A 17,507-nucleotide genomic window follows, 5' to 3' on the forward strand; every position below is an offset into this window, starting at 1 on the left:
CTGAATATTGAGAGATTATTTTATGAGAAGAAATTGGGTAGTTTGGTTCTATACTCATTAAAGATTAGAAGAATGAGGGATGATTATTGTAGCATATAGGATTCTTAGGGAATTTGACAGAGTAATGTTTGCCTTCGTGGGAGAGTCTTAAGACCAAAGGACAGAATCTCAGAATAAGGGATTGAACATTTAAGAAGGGATGAGGGGAAATTTTTTAGCTAATGTGTGAAATGCTTTACCACAGAAGGCTGTGGAGGGTGTGGTATTAAGTGTATTCAAGAATGAGATTCACAGCTTTATAATCAGTGAAGGAATCAAAGGTTACAGCAGAAAAATGGAGGATTACCGAATCAACCGTAATTTCATTGAATGGCAGAAAAGGTTCAATCAGCATTGTGACACCTTCTTTGGCTCCTTCTGATCTTATGGCAGTAAGATACCTGACTCTTCAAAGACTCTTCTGCCTAATCCAACACAGAGGTGGAGACGAAAGCTCAGATGCGATGTCCCCATAGTCAAATAACAAAACACCCCAATGCACTTGGCAAAATTGTAGTCAGAAATTATTGCATACTGAGCGCAGCAAGGGAGTAGAAGAAGGGTAACTGAAATATGGTGAGTTTGAAAGGTGGTCATTAAAGAAACGATGCAGATGGATGGGTTTTGGGAAAGAATCCCAAAGTTTTTTTTTATTCATTCATGGACTGTGGGTAAGGCCAGCATTTTTTGCCCATCCCTAATTGCTCTTTGAGTGCCGTCTGGACCATTTCAAGGGGCGCTTAAGAGTTAACCCCATTACTTTGGATTTAGAATCATGTGGGTCAGACCAGGTAAGGACAGCAGATTTCCCTCCCTTAACTGCCACTAAAGTGTAGGAGTCATGGCCACAAATGACAGGATGAAAGGAGGAGGAAACATAATTATAGCATATTGGAAATAGAGTTCACAAGGACAGTTTAAGAACTGAAGAACAGGGAATAGGCAATCCATAGATGGTTTGAGAATTCTAATGCTGGCGTTTATTTGGAGAAGTGCAATTGTGTTCTGTGCCTTTCCACAGTTAAGTGACTGCTGATCTAGTTGCTGTCTTTTTAGAGAGAGAAGTTATTAAAGCTTGGGTGTGAAACAGCATTAACCACGACCACTGCCCATTAAACACAGTAAGGGTCAGTGGCAGGAAAGGCTTCAAAGCCATGTTATGGCCTCAGAGTAGTGAAAACTCTGCCTCCAGTACAATCCTGGTGAACAACATCAACAATAGATTTCCTGCACTATCTGCTTCTTGCAAAGCATCAGTGACTGCACTTGAAAACTAAACTACTACCATTAAAGCTCTTGAAGATTTCCCAAAGAGGTGTAAGGCACTTCAGAAGTACATTTCCTCGTACTAAAGATATACTTTGCTAGAGTTTTGCTAACATCAAGGTGGTGGTAAGTTTACCAAAGTCGGTAAAATTAAACCAATGACTAAAATTTTAACTCACTCAAACCATAGTCATTTATACAGGGTTAAAATCAGGCTGACACAGTCTCTTCAGGAAGTTTTATCATGTTCCAAAACCCTGTTTGCTTCATGTCTCACACCAATTTGAACTCAGTTACCACCCCAGTCCACACCAGTCTTCCTTCCCCCCTCGCCCTCCCCCCCCCAACTCCATGTCTTTACCTCATTTATTGTAAAATCTTCATCCTCACTTACAAGCACCTTCAGAGTTTCACTTCACTTTGCCTCAGCAACTTGGTCCAGCTCATGGTTGCCCTCCTGATTTCTAAGCAAAGTGGTAAAGTCTTCTTCTCTTACACCGTTACACTTGGATTTACCTTCCTAAATGCGTTTCCTTTGCAACGTCTCCCCCACCTTCAAACCTCCTCAGGACCCACCTTTTCAACAAGGAGAAAGTTGCTGTGTTGGTTTTGAGGATCAGGGCCACTGTGCTGGGATTGAGGGTCAGGGCCCCTGTGCTGGGATTGAGGGTCAAGGTACAGGGCTGCTGTGCTGAGATCAAGGGTTGAGCTAATCTGCTGTCCAGGTTTGGGGCAACCATGCTGGGGTCAAGGATCACACGACTGTCTTAGAGTCAAGAGTTCAAGCCAGTATGCTGAGGTCAGGGTTAAGAGTCAAGGCCAATGTTTCTGGTGGGGATCTAGGGAGCAGCACTGGGGCCTGTGATTTCTGTCCCTGCCCTTACCTCTAACCATATCTCTTACCAACTTATGCTGTCCCATTGAAAAGCAGTTGGATAATTTAACTCTTAGCCATGTCAGGAGTTTTCCATTCACTCATGTTAATTAAAATACCAGCAGCCATGGCTTACTCTTATCTCTCCATCAAGTGGTTGTGGGTTCAAATCTCACTTTGGACACAGTTTCTCCCTTGAGCAGAAGACTCAAGGCTGACAGTCCAGTGCAATACTGAGGGAGTGCTGCATTGTCAGCGGCGTTGTCTTTGAACAGTGACCCTATCTGCCTGTGTGAGTGGATGCGAGAGATCCCATGGCACTAATTCAAAGTAGAATAGCGGAGCTTTCCCCAGTGCCCTGGTCAAGATTTAGCAGTAAGGACAGATAATAAGGTCATCACCACATTACCACTTGTAGGAGCTTACTGTGTGCAAGTCAACTGCTGTGTTTGCTGAATCACAGCAGTAATCACATTTTCAAGAGTATCCCATTGGCAGTGGTGATGCAATCTTATAGAATTACAAGCATTTAAAAAAAAATTAAATGATGTTTTAAAATATATATCAATTACTTAACCGATAATAGAGTACATTAGGCATAAAACCTGTTACATGACAAATAATCAGCAGTCGGGGACAATGTGACATTGTAAACCATGGTACAGAGAGAGTGATACAGTTTTCATTACTGGGGAAGAAAATACCTGACTTCTCTATGCTACACGCTGACAATATTAGCATAAACCAGACTGAGAATTTAAACAGCACTCATTGAACTTCTGACCTCTTTTGGTTAGGGGTTCAACACTCAGCCACGTGAGCTATCAGACCACCAGCTAAAAATCATGTTGTTTTAACGAAGCAGTAATTAGTAGTTTTGAAATACGTATGATTAATAAGTCAGATTTCTTACTGCCAGTACAAAGGGGCTGTTGTGAAGTACATTGCAGAGTTGTCAGTGAAGTAAGTGATCATACATTGTGCATTCCAAAGTCTAACTCAGTTCCTCCACAATTCAGATGCTTCTGAAATAAGAGACAAGATTCAGGACTGGGAAACTCTGCAGTTTAGATTCACAAGAAGCCCTGATAATACTGGAGTCTGTCACTGCCTTTGTCCCTTACTCACCAATTCAGTCTCAAAGTCTTTCTGTGTCACTTCAGTGTCTCTGGGTGAACATCATGGAACTCCCTCTGTAACAGCGCTGCGGGTGTACCTAAAGCCACACACTCCAGCCATTCAATAAGGCAGCTGACTATCCTGGAACTCCCTCTGTAACAGCACTGCACGTGTACCTACACTCACACACTCCAGCTTTTCAATAAGGCAGCTCACTACCAGCTTCTCCAGGGAAAATGAGATGGGCAACAAAGGCCAGCCGAGCCAACAACACCCACATCCCATGAATGAATAAAAAAGCTCCTCCTTTAAGATGGTCCTGTAAATCTTTCCTTCCTCCTTTAAGATGATCATTAAGCCACTGTCTCTTCCTTTAAGATAGTCCTGTAAACAGACTTCCTTGACTAACCTCCTTTCCTAATGTGGCTCAGTCTTTGATGTAATTCCTGTGAAGTGCCATGTAATGTTTTGTTGCATTAAAGGTGCTACATAAATTCAAGTTGCTTTTGTTACGGATGAATAAATTCACTAATTCTCAAGTTAATTTAATGTTGGACATTCTCTTCAACAATGAAACATCAATGAAAGACTCAGGCCTATCGTACAGGATTAACCCCTTTGGTTTAGAAGAGAATGGGTGTGAATCAGTTGAGGGATGAGAAACTTCAGTTCAGAGAATTGATTGAAGACGTTGGGCTGATTGAAGACCTTGGGACTGTTCACCGTGGAGAAAGCAGGGCTAAGAGGAGATCTGATGGAGATTTCAAGATAATGTGTGAGCCAGATTTAGTCAATAGGGAGAAACTGTTGCCGCTTGTAAAAGGATAAAGAACAAGAGGGCATAGGTTTAAAGTGAGTTACAAACAAAGCAAGGACTATATCAGCAAAATGGTGGCACAGTGGTTAGCACTGCTGCCTCGCAGCACTAGAGACCCAGGTTCAATTCCTGCCTCAGGCAACTGTCTGTGTGGAATTTGCACATTCTCCCACGTGTCTGTGTAGGTTTCTTCCAGGTGCTCTGGTTTCCTCCCACAGTCCAAAAATGTGCAGGTTAGGTGTATTGGCCATGCTAAATTCCCCTCGTGTTAGGTGGAGGGGTAAATGTAGAGGAATGGGTCTGGGTGGGTTACTGTTTGGAGGGTCGGTGTGGACTTATTGGGCCAAAGGGCCTGTTTCCACACTGAAAGTAATCTGAAAAAAAAGCTTTTTCACACGACGAAGTTAGTGTCTGGAAGGCACTGCCTAAAGGTGTGATGGAGGCAGGATCACTTGAGCAGTTCAAGAGGGCACTGGACGATAATTTGGGTAAAAACAATGACCAAGGGTATGGGGATAAGACAGAGATTGGCACTCGGTAATGGTGCTGATTTGAAGAGTTGGTGAGACATAATAGGCCGAATGGCCTTCTTCTCCCATTACGCTTCTGTAATTCTGTGATGGGGTAGTTCATTACATAGGCAAGTGTATATCTTTTTGTAAAACACATTAGCATTATTACAGGGGGAGAAAAGCTTCAGGAAGGCAAGGAGTTCCACAGTCTGATTGAAGTAGAAGGTTTCTGCGATGTGTTATGATCTTATTGCGGGCAAATATTCAGGACAAACTTTTATGATCCAGTGAATAGCTTCCCCATGTTGCCTGTGCAACATTCTATACAGACACTTTGACCAGTTTAATTACTCATAAAACACACTTACCGAGTGGGAGAAAGTGAGGACTTAAATATGTGTTGGAGTTGTTTTCTTCAACTTGCAAGTGTTTTAATAAAACTAGGTTTGAACTGCAATCCTTTCTCTCATACAGTAGGAGCACTAAGGAGTCAAAAAGTGTGGTGCTGGAAAAGCAGAGCTGGTCAGGCAGCATCCGAGGAGCAGGAGAGTCGACGTTTTGAGCCTAAGCTCTTCATCAGGAACGTTGACTCTCCTGCTTCTAGGATGCTATGCTTTTCCAGCACCACACCTTTTGACCCCCTGGTGCTCCTTCTGTATGTGAGAAAGGATTGCAGTACAAACCTAGTTTTATTAAAGCACTCGTAAATTGAAGAAAACAATTCCGACATATTAAGCTAACTTTTCCCAAACTCGGTTGCTTGTATGAAAAATACACATACTACCCACTCCGGTGAACTTGTTGGTGCTGCTGGATTCAATTCACTGAGCTCTGTCACCTCAGGGTCAACTCAGGGTCCTGTTAGTGCGAAGCTGGGTCTCTCAAGGAGGCTTCGCCAGCTGAGTATTTGCTAAGAGAATGGCTGCCAAGTGTCCCTTCTTATCCATCCTTTCTGACTCCTTCTGGAATGTTCTCTGCCTTCAGGCGATGGGGAGCCTTTCCAAGATATGATTACTCCATGTTGCCAAGTGGTCAGGCCGAAACTGCGGAGTACTGCTGTGAGGAAGTACGGTGGCTCAGTGGTTAGCATTGGTTCCCAGTGGGACCCAAGTTCTATTCCAGCCTCGGGTGACTGTCTGTGTGGGTTTCCCCCTTGTCCGTGTGGGTTTCTGCTGGATTTCTTCCCATAGTCCAAAGATGTGCAGGTTAGGTAGATTGGCAATGATAATTTGCCCTGTAATGTCATGGATGTGTAAGATAACTAGATTAGCCAGGGTAAATGTAGGGTTATGGGGATAGGATCAGGGAGCTGGGTCTGGCTCTGGGTGATAGGTCAAATGGCCCCTTTTTGCACAGTAGGGATTCTATGAATACACAAAATATTATGTTCGGGCTGAGTACTTCTTCACATGTTTCGGGTCATAATGACTCTCTCATTACTCAATATGCAATACAGGGTTGGGCTGGTCCTTGTTTGCTTTTGACCTGTGGTAACCTCGGCCACTTTACATTCCACTAGGCCTTGCCTGCAGAAACTGTTTCGTCAATTTTATGTTGGATTTAGTAGCTTCGGTCATTAGCCTCTTGGCCACACCTGCCTCTGACCCAGTAACTCAAGTACCACCTCAGGACTTGATGACTAATACACAGCTAAACAGGGTGAATAACAGCTTTCTGAGCAGCAGGTGGCATGTGCTCCAGTCTATAACTCACATGGAAAAGTGAAGATTGCTTAGCAGCTTGGCACAACCCATAACACCCCATCACTAAATATTCAAAACTGTTTGAAGACTGACAGAGTCTTTGAATCATAGAAGCCTTACAGCGCAGATAGAGGCCATTGAGCCCGTCAGGTTTGCACCAACCCTCCGAAGAACATCCTGCCCCATCCCCCACCCTATCCTTGTAACCCCACATTTACCACTGATAATCCACCTTGCTTGCATATCTTAGAACTCAGGGGGTAAACTGCCAGTAAAATTTACAATCCAGAGCTCCCAGCTGGTAGTAAGGTACAAGGAGTGGGATGGAGAAAATGGAGTTTCTGATTTTGCGTCCATGGATGTAAAATCATGGCTACTGGCTGGGGTTTCCCTGGATACATTTCCTGCCAGACATATTCAGCGTTGTGGGGTCCACTCCTTTAATGTAGCCATTAGTTGAATGAGGTTTTCAGAGAATCCCTGCTCTCTCCGGCTGATTTATCACAGGGGTCAGCACTGGTTCTGTAATCTATCTCATACTTTGCTGCCCTGATGTAAACAATCCCACTAAGCATTTGTGGAGAGCGATAAAGTTGTTTGCTTTTATTATTGGGTTCTGGTCCCTCTGCCTCCAGGCAATTTCATTAGCTATTCCTGTCTGGTCTCTGTTTTTGAAAGTAAGTTGACAAAGCATCCAGTGTATTTAACTTAAAAAACACTGCAAAAAATAACAATCTCAAAGGAACTACAGATGAGAAAAGTGAGGGTGCCAGGGTTGGGATCTTTTTGAAGTTGGACAAAAAGACCTGATTGGCATGTCCTTCAGACTTGTAAATCTAACATTTTGAAATATCCCACAACATAGTGGCATATATGTTCCTTTGTTAATGCATCCTCTTAGGTGCTATGCTTGCATTAGTTGGGAGATAGAGCTGAGAGAATGGTGGTTCGGTGGTTAGCACTGCTGCCTCACAGCACCAAGGACCCAGGTTCAGTCCCAGCCTTGGGGGACTGTCTGTGTGGAGTTTGCACATTCTCCCCATTCTGGGTGCTCTGGTTTCCTCCCACACTCCAAAGATGTGCAGGTTAGGTGAATTGACCATTCTAAATTGCCCATAGTGTTAGGTGCATTAGTCAGAGGGAAATGGATCTGGTATGGGTAGGTTACTTTTTGGAGGGTCGGTGTGGACTTGTTGTGCCGAAGGGCCTGTTTCCACACTGTAGGGAATCTAATCTATATCATTGTAAAAAGGCCAAATAACATGTTCTTGTATTCCTTTATCATTGTGCTCGAAATCTAAAATGCATTATGTAGTGGGATTGGAGCTGTACCAAACCTGTGACTATGTCACTAACCCATTAAAATGCATCTGCACGACTATGTTGCCAATTTAAGAGTGGAGTTGGGGGTGATTTTACCTTTATCTCATGGCAATGGGCAGTGATAGTTTCAAAGTCTGGGCTGGTGGCCCTTTTTTCCCAATAATGTTGGCTGTATTATGATCGCAGTCTGCTGCTGGGGTCTCAAACTACCTGTCAACAGTCTTGTTTTAATTTTGAGGTGGCATGACCCCAAAAGGTAGTTTGGGCAAAATCAAGCCCAAATAGATTTGCCCCAGGCTTAAATTGTTCCATGGGAAGTGAATGCGAAGAGGTTCACCAAATGCAGATGGTGAATTAAAGGAGTAACTCACAGATGATTGAACATTCAAATAAAGGAAAAGTACTGCAGATGCTGGAAGAAATCCAAAAGGAAAACAGAAACAGCTGGAGAAACTCAGCAGGTCTAGCAGTAGTCACGGAGAGAAGAACAGAGTTAATGTTTCAGGTCCGTACGAGTCTTTTCCAGAACTGTTAAACCCACCCAAAAGACAATAAAACCTTTTCTTTGCCGTGTCAGCACTCAGGAGCATTTCCAGATCATTGCAATGCTTGCAAGTGTGGAATATTGTTTTCACTCGCACTGGCTGGGTCTCCTCAATGTGGATCCATGACACATTAACAATTCCAAAAATGTAAGAGGCTACTTTACCTCAGGATGACTCCAATAGAATTATAGGTGTTGCGTGTAGTCTTAATTTATTAGTTCTTTCAGACAGCAGATTATCTCCACACTCTCTTGTTCCACATCAAGGGCACCTTTGCATCATTATCTGGTACAAGTTTGAACTTGGGAACAAAATAATGGCAGATGTTGAAAGCATTTGGCAAGTTCTTGCCACTAGAGTTTGGATTCGTGATGGCTTTGGTGCAGCTTTCATGCGTTTTCCAATGATTTAATACAGCTCAGAGAAAATATTTACAACTTTAGTTTCACAAACTGCAAATATCAGATATCTGAGATGGTGTAATGATGATAACGAAACATATGATCTTCAGTTAAGATTTACCTGGGAAAATGCGTAGGTTCTGTTGTGCAGCATAGGAATCTTCTGCTGGGAACAGACTTTCAGTCATAATAGGAGTCAGTGAGGTCTGCAGATGCTAGAGATCAGAGTTGAGAGTGTGTTGCTGGAAAAGCACAGCAGGTCAGGCAGCATCTGTGGAGCAGGAAAATTGATGTTTCGGGCCGGAGCTCTTCATCAGGAATGAGACTGGGAGCCTCGGAGGTTGAAAATAACAGCCTCATTCCTCTCAACTACCAGTGTATGGGCTGACAAATAAGATGTTTTACCTGGCATTTCTAAGTTGGTTCATTAATGAAAGTGGAATAATCTGAAATGAATGAAAACATTTTCAGGACAGTAAGTCTAAACCATGGTGAACCCCTTCTAAGTCAAGAGCATTATTCAGTTCATCTACAAGATGAGATTAGTTATCCCCATGGAAGCAATCACAGGTTGGACCATCTGTCCATTGGCTGTAGAATTAAAAATGGTGGGTTAGAGTAGGGGATGGACTGTCTTTTTGTGGGATAGGGTGGTGTATCTTACAACGGAATTTCAAGAATCTTCATGTTTTCAATATGTATATGAGAAAACTATAATTCCTCCCCTCAACTAACATTTGTCATAAGTAAGTTAATTGAGAAGATTCTGAGATAAGATAGACATGCATTTGGAAAGACAGTGTTTGATTGGGAATAGTCAGAATGGCTTTGTGCTTGGGAGATCATGCCTCACAGGTTTGTTAGAGTTCTTTGATGAAGTGACCAGGAAGGTTGATAAAGGCAGGATGGTAGACATAGACTATATGGATTTCAGTAAGGCCTTTGATAAGGTGCCTACCATGGAAGGTTAAATCGCATGGAATCCAGGGCGAGCTGGCAAATTGGATACACAATTGGCTTGATGGTAGGAAGCAGAGGGTAATAATGGAAGGATGCTTGTCGGACTGAAGGCCTGTGACTAGTGGAGTGCTTCAGGGGTCAATGCTGGGCCCATTGTTATTTGTTATCTATATCAATGGTTTGGATGAGAATGTCCAAATTAGGCATGATTAGTAAGTTTGCAAATGACACTAAAATAGGCGGTATCATGGACAGTGAGGAAGGTTATCAGAAATTGCAGCAGGATCTTGATCAGCTGGGGAAGTGGGCTGAGAGATGGCAATGGAGTTTAATATAGGCAAGTGTAAGGTCTGGCATTTTGGAAAGTCAGATCAAGTTTGGAGTTTCATGGTGAATGGTAGGGCCTTAAGGAGTGTACAGGAACAGAGGGAGTTCAGGTACATGGTTCTCTGAAAGTGGAGTCAAAGGTAGACAGGGCAGTGAAGAAGGCTTTTGGCCCACTGGCCTTCATCAGTCAGGGCATTGAATATAGAAGTTAGGAAGTCACGTTGCAGTTGTACAGGATGTTGGTGAGGCTGCACTTGGAGTATTGTGTTCAATTTTGGTCACCTTGCCATAGGAAGGATGTTATTAAACTGGAAAGGCTGCATCATAAATTTAGAAGGATGTTATCAGCACTCAATGGTCTGAGTTGTAGGGACAAGTTGGGCAAGCCAGGACTTCTTTCTTCAGCATGTAGAAGATTAGTGTGGAATTTTATACGAGCTATAAGATCATGAGAGGCATGAATAGGGTGAATTCACTCAGTCTTTTTCCCAGGGTTGGGGACTCGAGAACCAGAGGGCATCAGTTTAAGGTTAGTGGAAAGAATAAAAGGGAACCTGAGGGGCAGCTTTTTTATACAGAGGGTAGTATGCCTGTGGAATGAGCTGCCAACAGAAGTGGTTGAGGTGGATACATTAATAATATCATATCTGATTCGAAATGTGAACTCTCTCTCCATGGATCTTGCCAGACCTGCTTTCTGTTTTGTTGCTTTTGGCTTTATTCAAGATAACCCAGCTTTAGATCCAAGTGTGAATCCTTCTGGATATAATTTCCAATTAAGACCCCACTCTCAGTCAAAATATTGCCAGGTACCCTCAAACTATCCAGCTGTAGAGAAAGGCCTTGTACCAAACATATAAAGGTAAAAAGGTAAAGTCACCACAGTCTCAGTGGACCATAGAAAGAGACAACTGGTAGTGAAGTTAATCCAAGGATCACCACACCTCAGGTGAGAGTTGATGTTAAGAAGGTACAGTATTTATGGAATCACACCAAGCATGTACCTAACCTCTGACCTCTGACCTCAGACAACCTCCACCTTGGTTGGCATCTCCCCATTTCCTGTACAAGGTAACCTGTGATCTTTCTGAGAAGGCGTTGGCAATTTTGTTCGAAGTTATGAACGGATTTTGTGCTGTGAGCAAGGAAACAGAAAGAACTTTTATTCCATCAGACTGCTCTTCATTTAAGTCCATGACCCAAATGCTGTCCAATCCCATAATGTGGCAGATTAGTGATTGGGATACAGTGCTCATTTTTATTTTTATTCGTTCACAGGATGAGAGCATTGTTGATTAGGCCAGCATTTATTGCCCATCCCTAAACACCCAGAGGGTAGTTTAGAGTCAACCCCATTGCTATGGGTCTGGAATCACATGTAGATAGACTAGACCAGGTAAGGACTACAGTTCCTTCCCTAAAGAACATTAGTGAACAAGATGGGCTTTTTCGACAATTGACAATGGACTCATGGTCATCATTGGACTCTTAATTCTATAATTATGAATCATTGTATTTTTGATTGCATTGATTGTGGACAAATGCATTTCTAATTGTAACAATTGTTTTTCTGCCTGTAGCCCTAATAAATGGCAAAAATCACTATGTGATTAATGGGAACTGGGTAATAGACTGGCCTGGAGAATATGATGTTGCTGGCACCAAAGTACTGTACAAGCGTTCTTCTAGTAACCACGAGACAATTGAGGCTACAGGACCAACAGGAGAGGACCTCCATGTGATGGTACAAATCTTCATGTAAAATGTGTGGTGAATGTTTCTTATGTTAAAGGAATTTTTCTTCATCTGTCATTATTTACACATTTCCTGCCAGTGGTATTTTCACAGTGGGGAAGGTAACAGTATGAATGGAAATGTGGCAGGATTTTCATAGAAATTTTCAACAATTTCATATTTCCCCCCACCCGCCATTGCAGGGACATTCCTTTTCTCACTAAAATTTCCAAGACTGTCCTCTGTTGTCTTTCGCAATTTACAAGAGAAAATAATTGTTAACACCCAGCATGTTTACTTGAAGTCAATGTTCTCTCAGCTTAAAGATTTGCAAAGAAATCAACATTGGCGTGATGGGCCAAGTGGCATAATTCTGCACTGTAAGACTTCTATGATTCTGGTTCAATAGATGAAAGAAAGCTTCACAAACAACTGTCATCCGTTAAACCATATTTATTCATTAATCCCATGAATAGTCTCTAGGCATGTAGAACCTTCCTGCTAACTATATATAAACAAAATCGTAAACATCTTTTTTTTAACAATTATACATGATCTTACTTCTAAATACTGAACAAAGGAGGGTTCCATTTTGTGGGGCGCCGGCACCAGTATTAGGGCAGGAAGGAATGAAACCATCAGCTCTACTTGATCTAGCACTGGGGTCCTAGTGGAAAGGTTAAATAGGATGGACACTGGGAGTTTAAACTAGGTGAGGGTGGGGAGGGCTCAGGAGATGTTATTAAAGTTTCCTGAACAAATCATAAGATAGAGTCAGGTTCTAATTCCATTTAGCTCAGATAAGGGGATTACTATGAGATGGGGGAGCTAATCAATGCAGGACTGAGGTTGTTATAGTTAAGTGCATGCAGTATATGAAACAAGGTAAATGAGATAGTGGCTAGACTGAAATCAGTGGGTATGATAACGTGGACATTGCAGAGACATGGGTGCAAGGGGATCAAACTGAGAACTGAATATCCAAGGATATACTACCATTGGAAGGATAGGCAAATGGGCAGAGGGGCCTGGGTCACCTCACCGATAAGAAATCAAATTAAATCGCTAACATGAAGCGATAAAGGGTGGAAGCTGTAGAGTTGAGAAACTGCAAAAAGGAAAAAGACACTGATGGGAATTATGTAAAGGCCTCCTTGTAGTAGTCAGGATGTGATGCAAAAACTAAACCAGGCAATAGAAAGGGCCTGGAAGAAAGGCACTATTACAATAATCAAAATGCAGATGGATAAGGAAAATCAGACTGGAAGCTGATCCCAAGAAAAGGAAATTGTGGAACGTGTGAGAGATTTTTTTTTGGAGCAGCTTGTGATGGAGCCCATTCAGAAACAGGAAATTTGCACTTTGGAGATGTGGAATGAAACAGGCTTGAGGGACTGCTTTTGTGGCGTAGTGGTAGTATCCGTATCCCTGGACCGAGAGACCAAGGTTCAAGTCCCACCTCCTCCAGAGATTTGTAATTATATCTCTGAACAGCTTGATTCAGAAAAATAGTTGAGACAGACTTGATTAGGGAGTTAAGGTGAGGAAACCCCTCGGAGGCAGTATGGTAGAATTCACCCTGCAGTTTGAGAGGAAGAAGCCAGAATCAGGCATTGCAGTATTGCAATTTGTAATTAAGCTCAATTATAGTTGAGTAAAGGTCATGAGGGAGGAACTAGCCAGAAGCAGAATGGAGGAGACAGTGGGAGAAGCAATGGCAGGGGTTTCTGGGTATAATTTGAAAGATGCAGCAGAAATTCATCCCAAGAAAGAAGAAACAAACTCAGGGGAGGAGAAGGCAGCCATGGCTGACAGGGGAAGTCAGGCACAGCATAAAAGCAAAAGAAAAAGCCTACAATGTGGTGAAGATTAGTGGGAAGCCAGAGGATTAGGAAACCTTTAAAATCAACAGAGGACAACTAAAATGCATTAAGGTGAAATATGAGAGCAAGATAGACGGTAATGTAAAAGAAAATTGTAAATGTTTTTAGATACACAAACTGTAAGAGAGAGGCAAGAGTGGTCATTAGACCTTTGGAAAATGGGGCTGAAGAAGTGGTAATGGGGAGAAAAAGAAAGGGCAGAGGAACTGAACAGGTACTTCACATCAGTCTTCACAGTGGGAGATACCAGCAGCATTACCAGATTTTCAAGAGAGTCAGGGGACAGTGGTGAGGGTACTGGCCATCACTAAGGAAAAGGTGCTGGGGAAGCCTAAAGGTCTGAAAATTAATACCCAAACCAGCTAGACTACACCCCAGAATTCTGAAGGAGATAGTTGAGATTGTAGAGGCATTGGTGATTTTATTTTAGGAATTATTGGAGTCAGGGAAGGTCCCAAAGAACTGGAAAATGGCTAATGTTACACCCCTGTTTAAAAAGGAAGGGAAGCAGAACATGGAAAACCATAGGCTGGTTAGCCTAGCCTCAATTATTGGGAATATTTCAAAGTCCATTTATTAAGGATGAGATTGCAGAGTGCTTGGAAGTGCATGGTAAAATAGGGCTGAGTCAGTAAGGCTTTGTCAGTGGGAGGTCATGCCTGACAAATCTGTTAGAATTCTTTGAGATGGTAACAAATAAGTTAGACAAAGGAGAGCCAGTGCGTGTGATTTATTTGGGTTTCCATAAGGCCTTTGACAAGGTTCTACACAGGAAGCTGCTAAATAAGATAAGACCACATGGTGTTAGGGGCTGGCATGGAGAGAGGATTGGCTGACTCACAAAAGATAGAGAGTGGGGATCAAGGATTCTTTTTCAAGTGGAATTAAAGTACTAGTGGAATTCTGCTGCAGTCAGTGTTGAAACCACAACTATTCACAATATACATTACCAATCTGGATGAAGGAACTGAGTTTCTAAGTTTTCAGAAGGCACAAAGATTGGTAGAGGGATAGATAGTGCTGCGGAAGTGGGGAGGCTGCAGATGGACTTGGACAGGACTGGGAGAGTAGGCAAAGAAATGGCAGATGGATACAATGTGGGAAAGTGTGAGGTTATGCACATTGGTAGGAAGAATAAAGGTGTAGACTATTTTCTAAATAGAGAAAAGCTTCAGAAATCTGAAGCACAAAGGGACTTAGGAGTCTCTTAAGGTTAACATGCAGGTTCAATTGGCAGTTAGGAATGCAGTGTAAGCATTTATTTCAATAGAGCTACAATACAAGAGCAGAGATGTACTGCTGAGGCTGTATAAGGATGTGGTCAGACCAGATTCGGAATATTGTAAGTAGTTTTGGGCTCCATATCTAAGAAAGGATATATTGGCCTTGAAGAGGATCCAGAGGATGTTTACAAGATTGATCCTGGGGATGAACAGCTTGTCAAGTGAGGAATGGTTGAGAATGCTGAGTCTTTATTCGATAGAGTTTAGAAAGATATGGGGGTGTCGATTTAAACTTAACAGAATACTGAATAGATTGAATAGACATGGAGTAGATATTTCCATTGGTTGGAGACACTAAGACCTAAGGGTACAGCCTCAGTGTGAAGGGTTGTCCCTTTAGAACTGGGATGAGGAGGAATTTCTTCAATCACTAAATCTGTGGAACTCACTGCGGCAGAGGTCTGTGGGGGCCCAGTCAGAGGTAGAGAGGTTATTGATCAGTAACGGGATTAAGGTTACAGGGAGAAGGCAGGAGAATGGGGTTGAGAAACATGTCAGCCATGATCAAATGATGGAGTAAACCCTTTGGGCTGAATGGCCTAATTTTGCTCCTATATTTCAGGATGGTCTTATGGTCTTATTTCAAGACATGATGGTGACAGAGTTGGGGAGTTCTCTCTACGGTCCTGACCAATCTTTATTCTCAAACAGGATCATTAAATCTAATTACCAATATTTATCATTTTGTTGCTTGTGGCAACTTGCTGCCACTGGGTTTCCTACATTACAACAATGATTGCATTCTGAAAGTATTTCATTGTCTGTAGGACACTTTGGGATGACCTAAGATTGTGAAAGGCTTTATACAGCAAGTCTTTCCTTCTCATTTACATAAAATATTTTAGCCAATATTTTTACAGTCGTCTATATCTATTTATGGGTCTTTACCAAAGGACATTAATACCAAACAAAATAACTCAGAATCACAGAACCATTATAATGCAGGAGGAGGTCATTCTGCCTATAATACCTGTACTAGCTCTCTGAATAATGTAGTGATATGGAGCCAATCTTTTACGCATTTTTTTCTATCTGACTAATCATGTAAAGCTCACTTGAGTCCACGACCAAACCTGACCACACCACATTTCCACACTGTGCATTCCAGACCCTAATTACTCAAAGAGTAGCTGAAGTTATCAGTGCAGTACCTACCATTTCAATATAACGATATAGGTTACAGTGGTCACAATGGGATCTCGCACTGAACAAGCTCAATGTGTGTTGTAGGTTCTTCTACAAGAGGAAAACTCGGGTATTGAATATGAGTTCTGGCTTCCTAATGAGCGCTATAGCCATTACCAGGGAGGACACAGTCCACTGAGGCAGCCTGAGATCGCTGTTATAGATGCCGACCATCCTCTCAGTTACCTGCCTTGGACCCAGACCACAACAGCTTCCACTACCACCATCACCACGACTACCACCAGCCCAGTCAGAAAGCCAGTCGTCTACCCAGGTATGACACAACCGTTTGTTTATGTTCGCTAGATTGATTGTGAATTTTCAACTTCAGGACGAAGGATATTCCAAAGCTGATCCTCCTTCCTTATTGATGTGAAATCATTCCCCCCCCCCCCTCCACCATGGCCCTTACACTTTTCTAAGCTATGACCATGAATGGCCAGCCTAGTGCCTGATCTCTGCTGTGCCAATGCTTAGCATTCAGGGTCGAAGTGAAGCAGACTGAGGTAGCTCATTACACGACAGTGACCACCCTGGTAAGTTTGAAGGCAGTGGTGGGGGGGCGGGGGGGGAATGATATTTAATCCAGTGGAATAGAAAGTTCATGGTGACAATCCACCCATTCCCAACCCCCTCACCCTCCACCCGAAGTCAGATTAAGGCCTTGGCAGAATTTTATGTTGTATGTCTTCATGGGATGCGGGCGTCACTGGCTGGGCGAGCATTCATTATCCACTCCTAGCTGCCCTTGAGAAGGTAATGGTGAGCTACCTTCTTGCACGCCTCATTCTTGATAAAGGGCTTATGCCTGAAACATCGATTCTCCTGCTCCTTGGGTGTTGCCTGACCAGCTGTGCTTTTCCAGCACCAAACTCTTTGACTCTGATCTCCAACATCTGCAGTCCTCACTTTCTCCTAGCTACCTTTGCACAGTCCATTTAGTGTCGGCAGATCCACAATGCCGTTAGGAGTGTAGTTTAAAGTAATGGATGGGATATGGTTAATCTGAGCCGAGCATATAAATAAGAAACAAAAGTAGGTCACTGGGCCCTTTGAGTCTGTTCTGCCATACAATAAGATCATGGCTGATATGATTTTAGTCTCAAATCTATATTCCTGCATATCCCTGATAACTTTTCATCCCCTTGATAATCAAGAATCTATCTAATTCTGTCTTAAAAATGTTTAAAGTTTCTGCATCCATTGCCTTTAAGGAGGGGACTTCCAAAGGCTCACAATCCTATGAGAGTTAAAAAAAATGTTTTAAATGGGCGACCCCTTATTTTTAATCTATGACCTGTAGTTATCACACAAGAGGAAACATCCTTTCCACATCCGCCAGGTCAAGTCCCTCTGGAGGGTCTAGGTTTTAAAGACTCTTCCGCTGACTTTTCTTTTGTGGTTCATTTTTCAACACAAGTCCTTAGACCAATAGGGCTGGAAGATTGGAAGTGACACTCAACTCCACCTGCATGAGGGGCACCATCATTATTCAAACAAAAAGACCATGGAAGGCTTTCCCATCCTGCGCTGAAA

At 42.7% G+C, this 17,507-nt stretch overlaps 1 protein-coding gene across 1 annotated transcript in view; it reads left to right on the forward strand.

Annotated features, from left to right (window-relative positions):
* Window positions 1-17,507, forward strand: part of LOC140494712 (ADAMTS-like protein 5) — a 120,507-nt gene that overhangs the window by 94,437 nt on the left and 8,563 nt on the right. Inside the window, exons 9-10 of the mRNA XM_072594227.1 lie at window positions 11,467-11,630; window positions 16,017-16,245. Coding sequence (XP_072450328.1) covers window positions 11,467-11,630; window positions 16,017-16,245 — 393 coding nt within the window. The remainder of the gene's footprint in view (window positions 1-11,466; window positions 11,631-16,016; window positions 16,246-17,507) is intronic.

The sequence above is a fragment of the Chiloscyllium punctatum genome, chromosome 24, assembly GCF_047496795.1.
Source record: "Chiloscyllium punctatum isolate Juve2018m chromosome 24, sChiPun1.3, whole genome shotgun sequence".
Lineage (NCBI taxonomy): Eukaryota > Metazoa > Chordata > Chondrichthyes > Orectolobiformes > Hemiscylliidae > Chiloscyllium > Chiloscyllium punctatum.